The sequence below is a fragment of the Podarcis filfolensis genome, assembly GCF_964270895.1.
Source record: "Podarcis filfolensis genome assembly, chromosome: 14".
NCBI classification, from domain to species: domain Eukaryota; kingdom Metazoa; phylum Chordata; class Lepidosauria; order Squamata; family Lacertidae; genus Podarcis; species Podarcis filfolensis.
Genome location: NC_139616.1, coordinates 29560153 through 29582429, shown reverse-complemented (window position 1 = coordinate 29582429; position 22277 = coordinate 29560153). Strand labels below are relative to the sequence as shown.

Here is a 22277-nt window from a genome sequence, read left to right as displayed (position 1 = left end):
AACTCTGTTCAGTCTCAAAAGCCCATCTGCCTCTTCTCCCTGACCCCCACTTCTCCCCCAAAATAAAATAAAAATGCTCTTAGTTTGAGAGCAGTTGGAAACGCTAGTTTGCGGTAAGAGAAGAAGGTATTTGCAGGCACGAAGAGTTGTTTGTTGAGAACAGAAGAAGTTGCCAGGTTGGGGTGAATTGCTCCCCCAGGACAAGGATAAGTACCCAAGAAGAGCCTGCTGGATCAGGCCAGTGGCCCATCTAGTTCAGCATCCTGTTCCCGGATGCCTCAGTGGGAAAGCCACAAGCAGGATTTGAGCACAAGTGCGTTTTCCCAGTGTGGTGTAGTGGTTAAGAGCGGTAGTCTCGTAATCTGGGGAACCGGGTTCGCGTCTCCGCTCCTCCACATGCAGCTGTTAGGTGACCTTGGGCTAGTCACACTTCTTTGAAGTCTTTCAGCCTCACTCACCTCACAGAGTGTTTGTTGTGGGGGAGGAAGGGAAAGGAGAATGGTAGCCGCTTTGAGACTCCTTCGGGTAGTGATAAAGAGGGATATCAAATCCAAACTCTTCTTCTCCTCCTCCTGTGGTTTCAGCAGCTGGCATTGTAAAGCATCACTGTCTTCAACTATGGAGGCAGAGCACAGCCATTGTGGCTCGTAGTCCTCAGGAGCCTTCATCTCCACAAGGAGGCTGTAAAAAACTTGTGCCTTTCCAGTGGGCAGAGAAACTGGTCTTCTGAAGTGAGAATGGGGGCAAAACACCTATCTGGTTCCACCAGTTGGGTTCCCTGCTTTTCACTCCACCAGTCGCCAAAGGCATCCCTCTTCGCTGGTCTAAGAGCAACAGAAGCCACTCAGTTGCCTGGAGAAAGGACCGCTTGTACTCAGTTGCCTGGAGAAAGGACCGCTTGTACTCAGTTGCCTGGAGAAAGGACCGCTTGTAGCAGTTGGGCAGGTTAATTGGTTTGATGGGCCAGTACCTAAGTCCAGCTGCATGGCACCTCCAAGACTAGCAACTAGGGGAGGGGGATGTCTTCTCTGCTCCCATGCTCACCAGAGTGTGGCTTTTCAATCATAATTTGTGAATGGTGGTTCTTTCCGTTAACTAAAGCAGGAGAAGGTTCCCTGGTGATAATGAAATCACTTGGAAATCCTTCTCCCCCCACCCCAAAAACCCATTGTCTTGTACTTTGCTAGAGACAGCCTGTCACTGAGCTTAGAGGTGTTGAAGGATGTGCAAATTACCCACTGCAAGCAGAACAGGGCCGAACTTCCTGTAACTGTTGAAGGTTTTTGCAAAGGACAAAATACAGCCTAATTGTTACGCAAAGAAAGGGGGAGGTTCGTTCTTGTTTCCTAGAGAGGTAGATTAGGGCATGTGTAAAGGTGTGACAGCTGAAGGCAGGCCTGATTGAGGCACTGGTATGCCTGGCCATCTGTTGAGACTGTGGCACACTGTCATAGAATTGTAGAGTTGGAAGGGATGCCAAGGGTCATCTAGTCTAACCCCCTGTAATGCAGGAATAACAGCTATGGACTCCTTGACCAGTGGCCATCCAAACTCTGCTTAGAAACCTCCCAAGGAGCTCAAGGCAGCATACGTGGTTCTCCTCCACCTCCCCATTTTATCCTCACAACAACCCTGCCAGGTAAGTCAGACTGGGAGATTGTAACTGGCTGAAGGTCACACCAATGACCAATGGTCTCCCAGGCCCTGGTCCAGGGGTAGACAAACTAAGGCCCGTGGGCCAGATGCAGCCCAATCGCCTTCTCAATCAGGCCCGTGGACGGTCCGGGAATTAGCGTGTTTTTATATGAGTAGAATGTGTGCTTTTATTTTAAATGCATCTCTAGGTTATTTGTGGGGCATAGGAACTCGTTCATCCCCCCCCCAAAAAAATATAGTCCGGCCCACCACATGGTTTGAGGGACAGTGCAGCGGCCCACGGCTGAAAAAGGTTGCTGACCCCTGCCCTAGTCTGACACTGACTGCTAAACCAGACTTGCTTCCATGTGGTGTCTTGAAGAGCAGGGAGTCCACAGACCACAGACGATTAGAGAAGCCACTGATCAGGACCCTGGACAGTTCATTGGCACAGACTCTCCAGGGAGAGAGAGAGAGAGAGAGCTGTTGCCTCAGCAGTGTGCTGTGGGCTTATCCACACTTTTCCTCTGCTTTTTCCAGCCACGGTCTGCGATTTAAAGCTCTGTGTCGGCACCCTCTTTTTGTTTTGCTCCGGAGCTTTCACCACCAAACCCCACTTTTTAAATCTAGATCAGAGCAAACATACACCCACAGAAAACCCGAATGAATGTTTTCTCCAATTCAGCTTTAAAGAGCAGGTTTTCATGGGGAAAACCTGGGGTAAAGCAAAACAAAAACAGCCATTTGGACATGGAGCATTAAAACCCTGACCTCTGCCTGGAAAGAGTGGGGCAAAAGGTAAGTGTGGATAAGCCCCTTATGGGGCTGACTGTCGTGGTTGAGCTACAGTCCTCCTTTGCTTCAGGGCTTACATAAACCTGGAGCTCTCATCTTGCAGTTCTCTCAGAAAACCATTGTTTGTTTTCAGAAGTGGGAGCCCTTCTCTCCGGCTGGCATTGTTAGGACATGAATCTCACTTGATCCCTAATGAAAGCAAATCCGTGGAGGGGATAAGCCGTGCTGTCGACACGGGTAATGAACTTGAGGCCTTGCTTTTCTCTGCAAAGCAAACTCATTTATTCCTTGCATTGAGTGAGGCGCCAGCTTGGATTGCAGGTCGTAATTGATGGACGGTCAGAGGCAGCCTGGTGAGGATTGTCTGAGATGCCAATATCCATTCCAGTGTAGATTCTGATAAAGCCTGATGCATAAAGATGGGTATGCTTAATAAAGAAAAAAAAAAGAGCATTTGATCTTGCTGCCACTTGCTAAGCTGCTAATGGAGGCAAGAGCTGGTTGAATGAATTTTTGATAAAGGGCCCAGCAGTTTCATAGGTGCAAAATGGATATGGGGTTGGAAAACAGACTGGTGACCAGGGCTCTTGGGGTGATGTGTAGTGGTTAGAGCATCAGACTAGATCCTAGGAGACCAGGGTTCGAATCCCCACTCAGCCATGAAGCTCAGTGGGTGACCTTGGGCCAATTAGCCTAACCTACCTCACAGGGCTGTTGTGAGCACAAAATGGAGGAAGAGGTCTATCTTGGGATCTTTGAGGAAAGGTGGGATATAATTGTAATACAGTGGTACCTCTGGATACGTACGGGATCCATTCTGGAGCCCCATTCACATCCTGAAGTAAACGTAAGATGCAAATGCGTGTCTGCGCATGTGCGGACCGCGTTTCGGTGCTTCAGCGCATGCGCGTGACTTCATTTTGAGCGTCTGCGCATGCGCGAGCAGCAAAACCCGGAAGTAACACACTCTGTGGAGCACAACTCGGAAATACTTAACTTGAAGCTACTTCAGCCCGAGGTATGACAGTAAATAAATAACAAAGTGAGGTTATTTACACTATATCATCTTAGCTGTTCTGACTTTTCTTTAAAAACATGTTTCTTGATCCAGATTATTGATCTCCCTATGGGATTCTTGTGGCATATATGTGCTAAATGTTTAATCCAGTTATCAACCCTCTTTCAACCAAGAGTCCTTAGCAGGAATGTAAGAAGGCACTGTTTTGCTCATCTGTTCTGTATTTGGTAAACGCTCCAACGTTTCTGTTCCACTTCAGTCCGCCTTCCGCTCAAACATCGTAACTTACATAACTAAGTAAGTTGCTATGTAAGTTAAGTTATCATTACCTAATTCCATCCCATTCATTTCAGTGCAGAGAAAGGCTATGCAAATGAGGGGGAAATGTAATCAATTGCATTTGCAGACTGAAACTCACAATAACAGTGAAAACATACTTGCTGGATTGATTGATTTCCATACTAGATGTGAGACGAATAAGTGAACGTGAGCAAATTTTGCTCTCATTTCCCGTTTTATTGGATGTCACTGACATACCTCATTCTTAGGCACTCTGGTGCTGTGACAGGACCAAGGGCCTCTAATGAAGAGGTCCTAGCATCCTCAGAAAACTCTGGTTCCTGTAGTAGCTTGAGGAACCTACAGCACTGAAACCTGTTTCGCAACCAGTTTAAGATACATTGTGCTGCCGTTGTCATTTAAGCAAAGGACTACAGCTCCCATCAGTTGCAGCCTGCACATCTGTTGAGTTTCATGGTGGTGGCAGCAGTGTGTGTGTGTGTGTGTGTGTTTGGCAGAGGGAGTGGCATTTTGAAGGAATACACAGGCATTCAGGGAGTTACCGTATTTTTCGCTCTATAAGACGCACCAGACCACAAGACGCACCTAGTTTTTGGAGGAGGAAAACAAGAAAAAAAATATTCTGAATCTCAGAAGCCAGAACAGCAAGAGGGATCGCTGCACAGTGAAAGCAGCAATCCCTCTTGCTGTTCCGGCTTCTGGGATAGCTGCACAGCCTGAATTCGCTCCATAAGACGCACACACATTTCCCCTTACTTTTTAAGAGGGAAAAAGTGAGTCTTATAGAGCAAAAAATACGGTAGTTCCAGGCATACCGGGTAGGAAGGTTGAAACAGTCGTGCCTTTTGAGGAAATGGGAGAGTTTGGGACGGCGGATCCTACTGGAACCAGGAAAGCAAAGCTTGCAGGCATGGATGTGTCATGATAAAACAAGGCTGTGTGTGTGTGTGTGTGTGTGTGTGTGTGTGTGTGTGTTAGATTTGAAGGGCAGGGCAATGAGGCTGTGCTGACTGGCAATCTGGTTCGGGGTTTAAGGAGGGCACCATGAAACCAGCTCAAAATCCTGGGCTAAAGTAACCCAATACAGTGGTACCTCGGGCTAAGTACTTAATTCATTCCGGAGGTCCATTCTTAACCTGAAACTGTTCTTAACCTGAAGCACCACTTTAGCTAATGGGGCCTCCTGCTGCTGCCGCGCCGCTAGAGCATGATTTCTGTTCTCATCCTGAAGCAAAGTTCTTAACCCGAGGTACTATTTCTGGGTTAACGGTGTCTGTAACCTGAAGCGTCTGTAACCAGAGGTACCACTGTACTGTATCAAGAGAAGCTGAATTCTGCAGCTCTGTGAATTATGAAAACAACACAGAATCCTTGTCCTGGTTCCAATAAATCCTTCATAGCCTCCCCACACGCAGGCCGACTTCTGAGAGTTTATCAAGCTGCTAGGGAAACATTAGCACCAGAAACTTGATTTTCTGAGTGCGGTAGGGGGAGCAGAGATACTTGCGCAGCTGAGCTCTTTGATGGCTTTTTGGAGTTTGCGCATGGGACGTTACAGCTTCTGTCTCGCGCCTGATGTGCTTGCTGCTGGTGTGTGCCTCTCCCCTTCTTCCTCCCCCTGTTAGATCTCTTCAGCGTGCCCAGCCCCTGCATGGGGAAGGTTAGCGCTTCGCTTTTTTGAAGCTGGCTGCCTCTTGGCTCCACTCTCTCTGGGATGGCGGCTTTGGAGCCTGAGATGAGAGCTTTGTAGCTCTCGTTCTGGAAGTTCCTGCCTCGCGGAGTCTCGGTCAAAGATTTAATCTTCCTAAAGCGATGATGCTCGCAGATTCACAGAAGGGCTGGAAGCTGACGTGATGGAGATGGCAGGCAGGCAGGCAGGCAGCCCAGTTTTGCTACCAAAATCTGTACTGAGTCCGAGGTTCAGTTCTTGGCATTTCCAGGTAGGGCTAGGAAAGACCCCTATTTGAAACCCAGCAGCAGAGCCGCCTCTGGTCAGTGCAGACAAAGCTGAGCTAGATGGACCAGTGGTCTGACTCAGTAAAAGGCAACTACTTATGCTCCTGTTTCAGTCAGCTGAATAACAAAACCATGAGGTCTAGAATCTTATCTGAGTGGTAGAGTGTCTGCTTTGCAAGCAAAGCACCCCAAATTCAATCCCCAGAATCTCCAAATAAGACTGGGAATATCCTTTGTCTGAATGTTTGAGAGTAACCACTGCCAGTGGTGTTTTTGCCTGACCTGTTTCCTGTAATTGTGTGCTAATCTTCTGGCAAGAACAGCTGATATCCCTTTTTAATGCCTATTGTTCCAAGCTTTTAATCTTGCTTCACGGTGGATTTTATTGCCTAGTAAACTCTGTAAATGCTGGAGGGAATCGGGGAACATACATAATGTTTCTTTGATGATAAATGACCGGATTTGCAATGTTTAGAAAATGCATAATGCAGCCAAGGGACCCCAAAATGGGGAAACCTTGGTCTTCCATGAGATGTGGGACTCAATCCCTCAGGAGGCAGTGATGGCTCCCAACCTAGAGGGCTTTAAAAGAGGATTGGGCCTTGCAGGGGGCTGGGCTCCATAATCCTTGGGGTCCCTTCCAACTCTGTGATTTCTATCTTTCTATGTTCCCTTTGCGGATATGCGCACCCTTTAACATCGGCCTTTGTTCTCTTGAGACTTTGACATGGCTTTGAATTAACTTCTAAGGCTGGCCTATCCCAGGAGGGAGACTTTGATGTCTGTAGTCTCTGCTCTCGCCTAGCAGGGACGGATTGTCTGCAAAGAGTTTGCTGTGTCAGCTTCTGCATTTGATGGCAAAGTGTTGCAAGAAGCATGGTGAATGAGATGCTTGAGTGTGCAAGAACTAGGGAGGTGGGCAGGTTGGAGGGGGCTCTGGTGGGTCCCACCTCGGTTTAAAGTTCAGCATCTGCCAACAATGTTTGCTGGTGCCCAATACTTCAGGACTGGATTACTACAAGGCACCATTTGTGGGGCTTCCCTTGCACTTCATCCAGAAACTATAGTTAGTACAGAAAGATCTTTGCTCAGAGATCTGCATTGACAACCAATTTGCTACTGGGCCAAGTTCAAAGTGCTACTATTAGTATGTAAAACCCTTAACAACTTGAGACCAGTTTGCTTGCAAGATCACATTAACCCATAAATGCCCACTCAACTCCTTTGAACTGTAGAACTGGCATTGCTACAGGTGCTGCTTAACGCCCATTCTGGATTTGTAAGAAATAGCTATTTTAGTGCGGCAGCACCTGCACTTTGGAACTCCCTGCCTATTGATAACAGGCAGGTGTCTTCACTGCACTCTTTTCAGCACCTGCTAAAACTATTATTGTTTAGGCGAGCCTACCTAGATGTTTAATGGGACGTGGTGGTGCTCTGGGTTAAACTACAAAGCCTAGGACTTGCCGATCAGAAGGTTGGCGGTTCAAATTCCCGTGACGGGGTGGTGAGCTCCCATTGCTCGGTCCCTGCTCCTGCCAACCTAGCAGTTCAAAAGCACATCAAAGTGCAAGTAGATAAACAGTTACCGCTCCGGCGGGAAGGTAAACGGCGTTTCCATGCGCTGCTCTGGTTCGCCAGAAGTGGCTTAGTCATGCTGGCCACCTGACCCGGAAGCTGTACACTGGCTCCCTCGGCCAATAAAGTGAGATGAGCGCCGCAACCCCAGAGTCAGTCACGACTGGACCTAATGGTCAGGTGTCCCTTTACCTAGATGTTTAGAAAGTTAATGTGAGTTTTAATCCCTTCTTTTTTTCTTTTTTTAGCTTTGAGGGCTTTTTAAAAAACAGCAGTGTATAAATTGTATGAGATTTGAAAATAAATAAATTGAGACCAGCAGCAGGCAGGGAGCCCAACAGAAAGTGGTACCAGGGCCAATGATGATCAGAATCAGAGCTCATTAATTTTTGTCTCCCTCCACCTTCCTTTTGAGTTCTACAAGGGCAACACTGAGATGGAGGAAGAGGAGGAAGGTGGCAAGCTGTGTCCCCCCCCCAGGAAGGGAAGGCAAGCAGGTGTGGGTTGGCTGTAGACAGACTGAAATTGGTGGGGCAGTGCCCTGTTCATCCTAGGTGACTAGCCTCCACTGGGCATCAGAAGTATTTGTAATCCAGCTTCGTAGGTTATTTGGCTGCCCCAAACCTGATGTCGATAGAGGCTCACATCACACATGGATTAATTCACTTCTTTCCCCTCCTCTCTTCCAGAATAAAGTCTTGAATGTGGATGGCGTGAAAGTGAAGTTGCAGGTAAGGCAAACTGTGTCCTTCTGAGCTCAGGGTGCTTCTGATATGTTTAGGGTGTGTGTGCCAGGATAACTCTTTCCATGAGCAAAGCCCTTGTCATGTGTTGGGCTCCCAGCACCCTGCCAAACAACTGTTAAATAGTGGAATTTAATGGAATAATGCTCTAGCAGCTGAGTGTGAAGAGAGGTGTCATATTTAAAGAGAAGCCCTACCCAGGCACATTTTTCACCTACAGGGTCATTCCAGTCTCACGCCTTGCATGGTTTTCACATCCTGCTTGCAGCATTTCCAGAAGAGGCATCTGGGTGGCCATTGCTGGGCAAGATGGGTCATTGGCCTGATCCAGCTTCCAGGCTCTTCTGAAGAACATAAGGAACTCCCTGCCTGTTGATATCAAGCAGGTGCCTTCACTGTATTCTTTTTGGCACCTGCTAGAACATTCTTGTATAGACAAGCCTGCCCAGATGGTTAGAAAGTTGTTGTGAATTTTAACCTGATTTAGTATTTTAACTTTGTGTACATTTTAAAGTATTGTAGTGATTTTTTAAAATCGTTTTATCTTTTCGTAAACTGCTTTGAGGGTCCCACCCCACCCCAGTAAAGCAGTGTATAAATTTTATGAAATACAAAATAAAAAGAACAGCCTTCTGGCTCAGACCAGCAGCCCATCTAGTCCATGCTCCTGTTCTCAAAGCAGCCACCCAGATGCCCCAATGGGAAATGCACAAACAGGACCACCCCCAGCAGAAGAGTGCTTTCCCTTCCTGCTGTTTCCAGCAACTGGTTTTTTAGAAATAGCAGACTGTGGATGTAAAACATAGCTATCATTGCTAGTAGAATTGGTCCTCAGCTGTTACATGCTCTTGATTATGACTGGCTGCAAAAAAACAAACAAACGTATTTCCATTATTTGCTGATGCTCATGTTACAATGCAGCCCCCTGAGGCATCAGGGTGCTGTGCTGTTATAAGTCTGCCTCTACCTCCTTTCTCCTTCTGCTCACACTTACTTGGATCCCTTCTAGAGACGCTGAAAACCCACCAAGTCCTACCACATAGTCATGATCAGTTGGGGGGTATACCGTAATACAGCACCAACAGTTCCACAGGTAGCAATTTGTCACCGCCTGTCTCCATCTTCAGAAGGGGCTTAGGGAATGTGCAAAATGGTGGGATTTTTTTAGTACCGATGGGACTGGTGGCATTGGCAATCCTCTCCCCACACAACAGAGGAAGATGGTTCACCCTGTGAAAATGCCTTTAGTCCATTAAAGGCAGATAAATCTAATTATGAGGGTGCCCTTCTGGCTGGTTGTCGGATGGATTTTCTCATTTAAGGATGCACCGTAAGCTGTTCGTCAAGTAAATGGGAACGGCTTCAGAATGCTGCCAGGCTGAGGAATGGCACGGCCCGTTTTGAAGAGGCATTACTCATGTCACCTTTTGCCTATAATTATCTTTATCAACATCTCTCTGCGGGCTGAGAAAATTAATCATGTTTCAGATTGATGGGGCCCCTTCAGCTCCTTGTTAGGAAGGACACCTTCCACCAAGGGCGGGGAGCTGCCTTGGTGATCGTGGAGAGAGGAGCTCAACTTCCTGCTTCTTTTCAGAAAGGACAACTTTAGATTTCTGCTCAACAATTTCCAAAACAGTGCGTCAAGGGCAGCCTGTAATTTGAAGCCTGGGGAGACATCCTGGGGAGATGGAGGCTCTGTGGGCAGGTGGTTCTCGTAAAGATCCATTAAAAGCAAGACCATTAAAGGTCTGGACTCAACCCTCAGAATTTTGGAAACCCCAATAAACAAGCTGAAAAAGGGAAATGTCACTTCCTACCAACCAGGTGCTTTCAGCAAGAGAAGAATGAATCCACCCTCTCTCCCCACCTCCCTGACTGACTTGGGGCATTGACTTATGGGATGGAAGGAAGGAGATGATGTGTGTTACGAGTTGGCCTCTTGTGACTTCATTGCTTGTTGATGTTTTCAGATCTGGGACACGGCCGGCCAGGAGAGGTTCCGCAGTGTCACACATGCCTATTACCGAGACGCCCATGGTAGGAACCTCTAAGCGTTTCTTGCTTTCTGATTGAAACTCAGTTTGAGTGGGAGAAGTTAGAAGAGAGAAACTGTTGTCAGCCTGGGGCTCCATCCATTGGTCTTCTGCTTTGATTTTCAGGTTGGAAGCAGGGCAGAAAGGTGGTACCGAAATTGAACAAATAAATAAAATAAACAAATATGGAAAAAAAGAGAAGTATTTTCCCCAAACCTCCTAGTTATGAAAATGTTCGCCCCTTTCCAAGCCCACACATGACTATTGTTGTACCCCTGCCTGTGGTTTCAGCAACATTCTTCCATCCATCTATCTATCTATCTATCTATCTATCTATCTATCTATCTATCTATTTACAAAACCCACTCTCCTCCCCGCCCCCCCAAAAAATCACCTAGGAGAAGGGCCATAGCTCAGTGGTAGAGTACCTGTGTTACTTGCAGAAGGTCCCAGGTTCAATCCCCAGTGACATTTCCAGGTAGCGCTGGGAGAGATCCCCATCTGAAATCCTGGAGAGCCACTGCCAGTCAGTGTAGGCAGTACTGAGCTATATGAATCAATGGTCTGACTCAGTATAAGGCAGCTTCCTGCGTCCCAAAGCAGTAAATACAATATGGCCCTTACCTTTTGCAGCTCCAATATGAAAGACACAACACAAGAGGAAAATGGATTTCGGAGGGAGGAGGAAAACTGCAAATTTGGGTAGCAGTTCTTTATTACAAGTTCTTCTAATGACCAGCTGGGACAGAAGTGTTTCAGGGAGAGGAGGAGCCCCAAAGTTGCTGGTCTTCAGCAGAATGGACAAAGAGGGCTTCCAGCTCCCACCTCTGCCCTCCTACTTTCCTTAATACCAGATCCTTGCTTCCATCACTAATCACTGCTTCTTCATAGTTTAGTGACATGGACTAGCCCAGCCAATAAGAGATCATGTAGTGAGCAGTGGATGATGGCACAGAATTACAAAGCCAGCCAGGTTTGTAAACGGGAGCAGAGAGAGTCAGTGGAGAATGAAGGTGTTGGGTTTGAGCACTTTGAAAGCCATCCTTGGAAAACAGTTGAAAGGAACCTTTTGACATTCCTAAAATTGTCTTTTAAAAGCAATGAGCCCTTTCATCTCACCCCTTCTGAACTTCTACAAGCTGTCAGCTTCTGGTATCCCTCAGCCACTTCAATTGGTTCCCAGTGCTGGATTGGACTCAGGGCAGATTCTTTCTTTCTTTCTTTTGCTTTTCTCTGCTTTATGAAACTTATTTATTTGGTTTTTCATATTTTACAATCACATATCCAACATACAACATAAAAACAAGATTCCAAAGAATCTCCTGGACTTCCCTCTTCCCCTTTGTGGGTCCTATTGTTAATCATTTCCTCCGGCATCTTTTATGATAATCCAAATCTTGTACATCTCCATTATGTACAAAATTCACCGTTAAACTACAAATGTCATTCCAATCCTACTAATGATTTTAGCTGTTCACAATGGTTTTTAAGATAAATTATAAATTTCCCCCATTCCTTGTTAAAGTTTTCGTCTTCCTAATTTCTGATTCCTCCTGTCATTTTAGCCATTTCAGCATAATCCATCAACTTAATCTGCTATTCTTCTTTGGTAGGGTGGATTCAGGTCATATACAAAGCATACAATTAAATCCCTATTATACCACTTTAAAAAGTCACGGCTTCCCCAAAAGAATTATGGGGACTCTAGTTTGTTAAGGGTACCGAGAGTTGCTAGAAGACCCCCTATTCCCCTCCTAAAGCAACAATTTCCAGAGTGGTTTAGAAACCTGTCCCCCCCTCCCAGGGAACTCTGGGAACTTTAGCTCTGTAATTTACAACTCTTGAGCTCCTTGAAAGCCTCCTTATCCCCTCATGAGTGAGGCCAATTATAGAGACCATGTGAAAAGGACTTTAAAAAGTCTTTGGCCAGATATATTTCCTGGTTTGATTTGAAAACTTTTATGTTTTGAATCCTGTCATCACAGCCTGTCCCTGCACTGGCTGGAGGTTCTAGCACAGAGTTGGGGAGTTTTCAGCCTGCAGGCCAAACTTGGCTCCCCATGTGGCCCATGAAGCCACTTTAGGGAAGCCACACCTGCCCTGCTTAGGCTGTGATTCCTGCCTTGCAGGGGGTTGGACTAGATGACCCTTGGGATCCCTTCCAATTCTATAGTTCTGTGATTCTGCCTGTTATTATTACAGCTACCTATCTAGTTTTATTTGCTGCATGAAATGGTATCTTTATGCCCTTTGGTTATGTTAGTTAGTAAATGATTGTCCTTTTGAGCCACGTGGGTTTCCTGCAAACACACCATATCATCTTCCCCTCTCTTAATCCAATAAGAGATATTCTTCCTATTCGCTGGACGGTTCATTCCATTAACACTAAGAGAGAGATGCCCCTGATCTCGAGTTCGCCAAAATGCTTCTCCAGCCTGGCAGAGCAAGTGGAAAGCAAGGGGAAAGTTGCTGTTGTTCTTATTATTAATTATTATTTGCATTAGTATCCCACCTTTTTCTCCAAGGAGCTCAAGGTGACGAACATGGTTTCCCCTCTCCTAATTTAATTCCCAAAACAACCCTGCAAGGTAGCTTACGCTGAGAGGCAAGGCCCAAGGTCAACCAATGAGCTTCATTCATGGTTGAGTGGGGTTTGAACCCTGGTCTCCAAGTCCAATACTAACCACTACACCACACTGTCCCTTACCTGGCGTTTAGTCACATTCTTCAGAGGGGATGGGATTTGCCACATTGGTTCAGAATTTCCAACATCAAAGGGCCATTGCCTCTCCTCCCCGGCCTCACTTGTGACTTTGCAGAGAGTGGCATTTTGCAAAAGGCAAGAGAAAAAGGAATGCCACTCACTTCTTGCAGAGGAAGATCAAGGAGCTAAATGGTGGGATATTTGGGGGGTATCGAGCTAGGCTCTTCCTTTCCTTGCATGCTTTGAACTTGCACAGAATTCCAAACAGGGAAAGCGACAGCATGAAAAGCCCCCTTTGCCTTGTCAAGGGCTGCCAGCAGATGCTGGCAAGCGCTGTTTCCCTCTTCAGATTGCTGCTCTCCCAGCCCTCTAAAGTCAGGCAGGCAGCCCCATGAAGTGCCTTGAAGTCTCTGCCTAGCTCGTTAGCAAGGAGGAAACTTTCACACTGGAAGCCTTCAAAGGAAGCCTTCAAAGGTCTGCAGGAAACAGAGGTTTTTTAAAAATGGGGGTGGGTGGGGGAAGGTGCACAGAATAAGGAAGGTGGGGCAAATTAGTGTCCTACTCCAGATTAAGTGGGTTGCCTCCCACTTCCCTCTGGCTGAACAGGCAATGTAACGACCCCAGCAGCAACTAGGATACTGAGTTGGAGGCAACAGTGTCCTCGGCTAAGGAAGTGACCAGCTTCCTGGGTCTGAGCCTGATGTGGCGTGGTTTTTAGAGTGTTGGACTAGGGTCTAGGAGGCCAGGGTTCAAATCCCAGCTCAGCCATGAAACCCATTGGGTGACCTTGGGCTAGTCACAGTCTCGCAGCTTAACCTACCTCACAGGGTTGTTGTGAGGAAGAGAACCATGTATGCCACCTTGAGCTCCTTGGAGGAATGTGATAAATCATCATCATCAGATGACCACAGAACTTGAGGCTGGCAGCAGGAGGCCACTGAACCAGCTGCCATGGTAACCAGGCCCATAGAACTATGGCCAAGATCCTTTCCCCTGGCACAGTGTGCCTCTGGCAAGACCTCACCAGTCCAAGCAGTGCAGGCTTGTGCACCACCAGTTGGGAGGCCAGTTGGGAGGGGGTCCTGCCTTCAGGCCAGAGAGCTGACCCTTTAAGAGACTCCAGAAGGGGTGGGATAGAGGCAGAGGCTCAAAAGTGCTCCATTCACCTAGTCAGAGCTCTCAAGGGTATCTCCCCAGGCCTACAACAAACAACAGTCTGTCTGCTTTCTGTGCTCCTCTGTGGAACCAGGGCAGGGCAGGTGAGGGTCCCATCGCAATTGCCTCTCCCTTCTGCTGCCCACACACTCTCCACCCAGTAGAAAGAGCACCATGAGAGGAAAGCTGGCCTGGAGGTTGTTTTGCAATCCCAAACAGCTGACAGAAGCTGGAGTCAGGCGTAGGTCAGCAATAAAACCATAAAGCACCTGATGTCAGTGAACTCATTCAGAGAAGCAAAACAGCTCATGCCTAGTGGTCACAGCAACCCTCCCCAGTCTCGATCAAAAGAGGCAGTTGCGAGGACTGAAGTCCCTGCCTTCTCACTGCTCTCTAAGGTTCTTCCTCAGCAGCCTAAGGCTCCGCCGTCTTGTCTCTCTTTGCTCTTCCCTCTTCATTCCTCTGCAGGTTCTAGGAGACCGGGGGGGGGGGGGAGCTGGTCGCAGCAAGAGGGGGAGACTCCCTGGCTTCTTCAGCAGCCTGCCTCATCTCTGTCTCATGGCCCACTTCCTCTCCTGCCATTGCATCTCCCTGCTCACTAAACCCTGTTGCCTCTTCTCCTTCTGACACCTCCTCCTCCTCCCAGTCTGCCCTCTCTTCTCCCTCTGACCACTTGTCATTCTCCCACTGCTAATCCCCAGGCTCTGAGCCTTCTTCCCTTGGGGGTTCCCCTGCTGGTGCCTCGCACCACTCCTCTGCAATTCAGCCAGTCCATGACACCAGCTCTGCCAAAATGGGGCACCCAAGAAGGCATTGGGACAACTCCAGAAATCCTTGCAGCAATCCCACCTGGGTGTGTCCAGGGCCCCTTCTGATTGCAGCTGCTTTGCTGATACTGCTGGACATGGGAGCGCCCCCCCCCGACACCCCATCTACTAGTCTTGCAAAGCTGAGGGGTCAGAGAGCAAGGGGTGTGTATGTGTGGAAGCCTCTTCCAGTCCAGTTTCCACTCGCCAACTAAAGCATTGCCCGTGAATTAAAGACCACAGGAAGCAGGCCTGCCAGGACTCAGCTGTTTCCCAAACGCTTGTTGTTAAAACTTCAGCAGTAAAAAATTTAGAGCTCTCTCAGAGAATCAGTTAGTGGTTTCTCAAGTGGAAAGGGAGCTCGTTAAGTGAAAGTGATTAAAATGCTGATGAGAAGGAAAAATGCAGAAGCAGGAAGAGAGAATTTCTCACCACGGGAACCCTGGAGGTATGAAGAGCTGGGGTGGATCAAAGAATAGAATCGTAGAATTGGAAGGGACCTCCAAAGGTCAACTAGTCCAACCCCCCGCAATCACAGCTCAAAAGGCCCTGGTGGATGGCCAGCCAACCTCTGTTTAAATATCTCCAGTGAAGCTGAGACCACAAAATCCACAGGCTAGATTTTGCATTTGTTGTGTGGCAGAGAGGTGTGTGTCTGTGTGCTTTGTACCTGCACCACAGGGGTCCATAAACCACCTTATTATTTGAACAGAATCAAATTTTCCCACTCCTCACAAGCACCCTTTAAAAAAGAGGCCTAATTCAGCCCTGGCCAAAAGGTACCCGACCCCAAATGTACTGTCCTATGTAAAATACAAGGCATGCATTGCAGGGACATGGATATCACTAGACGACCCTTTGGTCCCTTTCCAGCTCTCCAGTTTTGTGGTTCTAATCTGTGGTGTTTGACTAGCGGGCTGACCTGTGCCTTGCCTTCTCTCCCTGTCCCTTGGTCTTCCTCTTCAGCTTTGCTGCTGCTCTATGACGTCACTAACAGAACCTCCTTCGACAACATCCAGGTAAGTCTTGACAATGGTTGCTGATGTCCAGGGGTGCAAGAATTCTGGTGCCTTTTCCGGTTGTTCCATGATGCCGAAAGGTTTGGTCCTGACAAAGTGGGCTGCTGAACAGGGCATGGAGCAGCTTGTTAATCCTCCCAGCCACCATGACACTGGAAGTCCCCCGCAACTCCCTTCTTCCTACACTAAAGACCCAAACTGCAGCTGCTCACTGAAGGAAGACTTCTCCAGAAGACATCACAACTCCTGCACCTCTCCATTAAACACTGCCTGGAGCAGCATTTCCCAAACCTTATTGGGTCACTGTCCCCTTGGTCCTATAAACTCACCCCCTGTGCCCCCTACCCTATAAAAAGCATTATTCCGAACAGACCCACTAAGGAAGATAGTAAGACGATAAAATTCAAAGCTGTAACAATTAATTACTCATTGATTCCAAATCCAATTAAAACTAATCAGTTCAACAAAATTGAGGAACTTGATCTCCCATGATGCATTGCAGGGATTTGGATAAGATGATCCTTGAGGTTCCTTCCAGCTCTACAGTTCTATAGTTCTATGCCAGTTTTTCAAAGTCCAGTAATTATTTACACCTCCAGCACCACATTGGACAAAGGCTGCTGCAGTTTAAATTGGTCTCTGGTAGGCCTCGCTTTGTCTGCGCGCTTGGAGGGCTACAAAGGAGATGGCCCTGATCTTCCAGCAGTTCAAACCAATCGTCTCAGGCAACTTCTGATATTTTCAGTATTAGGAGAAAAATGGCCATGTGCAGAATTAGTTAGCTCGCAGGACTAAGGAGCTTGGGAGAATACCAATTATAATAGCAGTAGTAAGTTTAAAAGGCCACAGTATTGAATTTGGATGAGGAAATTACATCTCTGGGAGGTTGGCTTTCCCCTCTGGGGCCTTTTCCCTCAGATACAGCAGGTTTAAATTAAAACGGTGTCCTTTGTCTTTTGCATGTGACTGCGGGGGGCGGGGGCAAGCTCTGGTGTGGTCAGAAACTCATCATTTAGTTGGTGGCAAAATATTTTGCTCCTGAGGTTTCATTCCGTCTCATCTTTTCCTGCCCTCTTTTTTGGGGGGGTCCTCCTCTTTAATTGGGAGGAAGGATGCAGGTGGCGCTGTGGGTTAAACCACAGAGCCTAGGACGTCAGAAGGTCGGCAGTTTGAATCCCCGCGATGGGGTGAGCTCCCATTGCTCGGTCCCTGCTCCTACAAACCTAGCAGTTTGAAAGCACGTCAAAGTGCAAATAGATAAATAGGTACCGCTCCAGCGGGAAGGTAAACAGTGTTTCCGTGCGGCTTAGTCGTGCTGGCCACATGACCCACATGTTGAAAAAAAGCACTGCTGGTGGCAATCGCTGCCTCCTATGGGAGCAAGATCCATAGTTTAACCATGAACAAATGCAACACTAAATGAGAAAAGGGGAGCACCTGTCTCTGCACAGATGCAACACTGATAACTGAACCAGCAAATGTTGGATGGTATGTTTTGCTGCTAGTCCAAGCTGGGCTCAGCCTGTTGGCAAAGGACTCCGCCGTGACTTCTTTTTACGTGCTTCATCTTTCTTTGCCCTCAGATAAACATCGGTCCACTGACTAAACACACCAGACATACATTATTGATTGATTTGTTTTTAATGCATAAATTTGTCCCTCGACCACATTTGTGGAGCTTTTGTGTCACAAAAGTTATACCTATAGCAAGCAAGTTGTCATTTGTTCTGAGATGGAGACACACCCCCACACAAGAAAGCTTAGAAGAAGAGGGGCTTTCCCTCCCCGCTTTTAAAACAAGGAATCCTTTCAAAAAGTCATGCCAGAGCACTGCCATATTTGGACTTGGAGTCCAACCGAACAACCAATTCCAGTTGTTGTGGTTGGCAACTGTCTGTCTCAAGAGACCATAGAGTGTGCTTCCGGGGATGCAGTGATACCGCTCTGAAGTGGTCTCCCCTGGGACACAAGCCCGGGTAGTGTGTTTGGAGGTCCTGGGCTGCCCAGATGACGACCCCACTTTTGGGTTTGCTGATGTGGTCCAAAGGAAAGCAGATCAATATGTTTGGCACCAGCTTTGGTGCAGGAGTTGCCAGAAGCAGGCGTACAAAGCATCATCCCAACTGGCTTAGGGACTCCACTCCAGATTTGTGTAGGCCTTACTCCTTAGCCTTTTCTTCTCCCAAATCACTCTGAATGCCAGCCGGTGAGAATCCCAAGTAGGGAGAGCGCTGTGGTACTCAAGTTCTCCTTGTGAGCTTCCCAGGGGCATCCGGTTGGGCAGTGGGATGCTAGACTAGATGGGCCATTGGCCTGATCCAGAAGGCGCTTCTTAAAATCGGTTCTCAACCTCTGGGTCCCCAGATGTTGTTGGACTACAACTCCCATCATCCCTGAGCTCTGGCCTTGCTAGCTAGGGGTGATGGGAGTTGTAGTTCAACAACATCTGGGGACCCACAGGTTGAGAAAGGCTGCTTGCTTTACCAGGATTTTGGCAACGGATTGTGGTTAAGTGTCACATCTCCACTGGAATTATATCTGTACTTGGGATAACAGTATTTTTTAAAAATGCCTTCATTTTATTCCGATAAACCTGGAAAGCTAACAGGGGAGGTTTTGAGACTACTGCTTCTGGAGAAGGAAGGTGAGCTGCCTTTTATTAATCTGCTACAAGGATATCTCTGACACTACCGATATCATGAAGATTAAGTGCCTGGATATACAGCTTCGAAAGAGTTTCCGGGATAAATTGGCTGAAACGTGGACTCCCCCCCCTTTTTTTTTATCTAGCAACCTCAGAGCTGTTCTGACACTTCAGGCGGTGTTGAGAGTCAGGATGCTGCTAAGTCTGCCTTTTAGCCTACATTGTGCTGCTTCTACATGCCTTTAACGTGATGGAGAAAACAAAAAAGGAGAGCTCCGTTTCCACCGAATGTACATTGCACAGTCTAGGGCATGGGTAGGCAAACTAAGGCCCGGGGGCCAGATCCAGCCCAATCGCCTTCTAAATCCGGCCCACTGATGGTCTGGGAATCAGCATGTTTTTACATGAGTAGAATGTGTCCTTTTATTTAAAATGCATCTCTGGGTTATTTGTGGGGCACAGGAATTCGTTCATTCCCCCCCCCAAATATAGTCCAGCTCCCCACAAGGTCTGAGGGACAGTGGACCGGTCCCCTGCTGAAAAAGTTTACTGACTCCTGGTCTAGGGGCACTTCTGGGCTCCACTCTGCTTCTTGGAGGCCCAGGTAGCCTCAGGGGCTAAAAGTGCCTTTTGCCCGCTGTGCTTGATATGACAGTCTCAGCTATTCCTGGATCAGAGGAGCTTGAGCACTGTAGTTCAGGTGCTGGTTACTTCAGGGCTGGATTACTGCAATGTGAGGCTTCCCTTGTGCTTGATCCAGAAACTGCAGTTAGTGCAGAATGCTGCAGTACAATTGCTGACAGGAGCAAGACCCTACCTTGCCAGCATGAGACCACTGCTCAGAGATCTGCACTGGTTGCCTATATATTACGCAGCCAAATTCAAGGTGTAACCATGGGTATATAAAGCCCACAATAGCTTGGGGCCAGTTTACCTGCAGGATCTCCTTACCCCATATGTGCCCGCTCGGCTGCTTTAATCTGTGGAATGGCATTGTGACAGGTGCCAGTTAATATACTTGTAAAAAAAAAAAAAAAGTATTTTTGTTTGGCAGCAAACACCCTTTGGAACTCCCTGCCTGTTGACATGAGGAAGGTATATTTACTCTACTCTTTAAAGCACCTCCTAAAAGCATTTTTGTTGAATCAAGCTAATCCAGACATGTAGAAATTAACCTGTTTTTAGCTTAAATGTTTATTTTAATTATATTTTGATTATAAAACCACCTGATCTTAACTTTGCATTTTATTAAAAATTTCAATGTTTTTAACTTTTTTTTTTTTTTTTGTAAATTGCTTAGAGGTTCTGTTAACAATCAAGCAGTGTATACATTTTATATTAAGTTAGATGTTGCTTTTTTAAAGAATCCCTTTTTTTTAACCCAAGATGGGAGTGTAAACAAAGCAGTTTCCAGTGTTCTGTTTAACTCAGCCCTTTATTGAGAACCCCAGGGACTGGAATCTTGCTTTATTTTTAGGGGCAGGAACCACAGGTGATTAGTAGAGCCATTGTTTTGCATGTAGATGGTGCCAGGTTCAGTCCTCAGTGGCATCTCCAGGTAGGAGTGGGAATGATCCTTGCCTTCAACCTTAGAGTGCTGCTGCCAGTCAGTGCAGGCAATACTGAGCTAGATGGACTCATGGTCTCCCTCAGTATAAGGCAGCTTCTAGTATTCTATCTCACAGCAGCAGGCACTGATCAGACCCTGACCACCTTCAGCAAGGTGGTAGCTTCATGGGTCTTCAGACCATCTCCTGGAACCACTTTTGCTGTGTTGAAAAGTGCATTTGCCCCTCCTTGGCCCGCATCATTTCAGGGGGTTGGACTAGATGACTCTCGGGACCCCTTCCAACTCGACAATTCCGTGATTTTATGATATTGCCACAGGAAAAGCTCTGCTGGAAGTACCATGATACGTGGCTCCTCCATCTCCCCGCCCCCAAATACATTCAATTAACAAGAGCGCTTTGCCAGGCTGAGTAATAAATTTGGGATGACTGATACTGGAGGCAAGCTTCATGGACATCCCTTGATCTCTGAGCCCAGGCACCACTCCTCTGCTGTCAACCCCGCCTTGAAGTGATTTAAATTGAGTGACATGGGTTCTTCTGCCCAAGGCAAATTCCATATTGGGGATCATTAGGAAAGAGATCGAAAACAAAAGTGCTGATATTGTAGTGCTGTCTTACCAAACGATGGTGATGCCACATTTGGAATTCTGTTTTCAGTTCTAGCTGCTTCATCTCAAAAAATAAAATAAAATGGGGGGGGGGGGAGAGATATTGTAGAGCTCGAAAGAGGACAGTAAAGGGCACGCCAAATGATCAAGAGGCAAGCATGACTCCCCTGTGATGACAGGCTGCAACCTTGGTGGGGGGGATTTTTATCTTAGAAGAAAATTGAGTAAGGGCGAGACATGATAAAGACATCCAAGATGATGCTTGGGGTGTGGAGGAAGTGGATGGAGAAGTTTTACTTCTCTCATAATTCTTGATCAAAGAGGATAGGAGATTTAGGACAGACAAAAGGAAATACGTCTTCACACAAGTGCATAGTTAAACTATGGAACTCGCTCCCCAAAGAGTTGGGGATGGCCACCAACTTGGATGGCTATAAAAGAGGATGGGGCAAATCCAGGGAGGAAGAGGTCCCCCCCCCTTTTCTTTCACACAGCTGGTGCGATGGGCATAAGAACATAAGAACATTGCTGCCTCTGACCATCAAGGCAGAGCATAGCCATGGGCATAGCCTTCCCCTCCTCCATGAATTTGTCCAGTTCTCTTTTAAAGCCATCTAGGTTGGTGGTCATCGCTGGCTCCTGCAGGAGAGAGTTCCATGGTTTAACTAAGCTCTGCATGAAGAAATTTCTTCTTCTGTCTGCCCTGAATCTTCATTCAGCTTCATTGGATGCTCTTGAGTTCTGCCTTTGATCTATTCCACTGTCCCGCCCTGGCCTCCTTACTTTCCTTCCTGATCTTCTGTTGCAGTGCATCTTGTGTCCCACCGAACATCAGAGATGTGTGTGTGTGTGTGTGTTGCATTAGAGGCGTTTTCCATGGTTGCCCCCAGGCTTTGCAACATCCTCTTTTGGGGGAGGGCCCAATCTATCTACTTAATGGCCTTGCACCACTAAGCAAAGACTATTTCTCTATGATGATTATTTAGACACGCTTTCAGGCTGTTGCACTGATTGTGTCTTTCGGCTTTGCTTGATGGCACTATTTTGAGTCCAGACGTTCCTGCTTTCTTCTTTACGTGCTCATGTTATACTTCTTGGTGCCGTTTTTAGATGCTGCTTTTGCTGCGTTAGGGTTGTATGTTTTGCAGCATTCACCGAGCTTCTGGGGCACGGTGTAGAAGGCAAGGTATAAATCTGGATTAAATAAGTAAACAAAGAAGACCCGTTCCCTCTGGAAAGTGGAATCCGAGCATATTTTGGCACGTGCCGTGTAGCAGACGAGCAGCAGAAGGTTGCTTCTGATGTATCAACTGTGTACCTCAGGGCCAAGCAATTAGGAAACTTTATTAAACCCTTTTTTTTTCTCCCACGCAAAAAACCAGCAGGCAAAGCATGATGACTTTACACAGCGAGGAGCAGAGGCTGCCAGGCATTGCCTCCTCATTTCCTCTGTGTAATAATGACTTTAATTAGGGGCATTAGTAGCACTTGCAATTTAATTCCAATGGAAAATCCTACAAGATGGGGAGCAATTATTGGCTCAACTGTTGCTTGTTCTCACTTTATTTCCCTCCCCCTTTCCTCAAAGATGGAACATATTTTAAGAGGAGAAAGAGGAACGTGTGTTGTTGGAACGTCTCCAGGGCACAGAAGACAAAAGCGTCATCCAGGCCAGCGAGAGTGGAGTCTGAAGAGCAAAATGACCTTGC

The 22277-nt window shown here is 47.1% G+C and overlaps 1 protein-coding gene across 1 annotated transcript in view; it reads left to right on the top strand.

Moving 5' to 3' along the window:
• The window catches only part of RAB26 (RAB26, member RAS oncogene family), a 109959-nt gene that overhangs the window by 75004 nt on the left and 12678 nt on the right, over positions 1 to 22277 (top strand). Inside the window, exons 3-5 of the mRNA XM_083584773.1 lie at positions 7972 to 8013; positions 9999 to 10065; positions 15693 to 15745. Coding sequence (XP_083440899.1) covers positions 7972 to 8013; positions 9999 to 10065; positions 15693 to 15745 — 162 coding nt within the window. The remainder of the gene's footprint in view (positions 1 to 7971; positions 8014 to 9998; positions 10066 to 15692; positions 15746 to 22277) is intronic.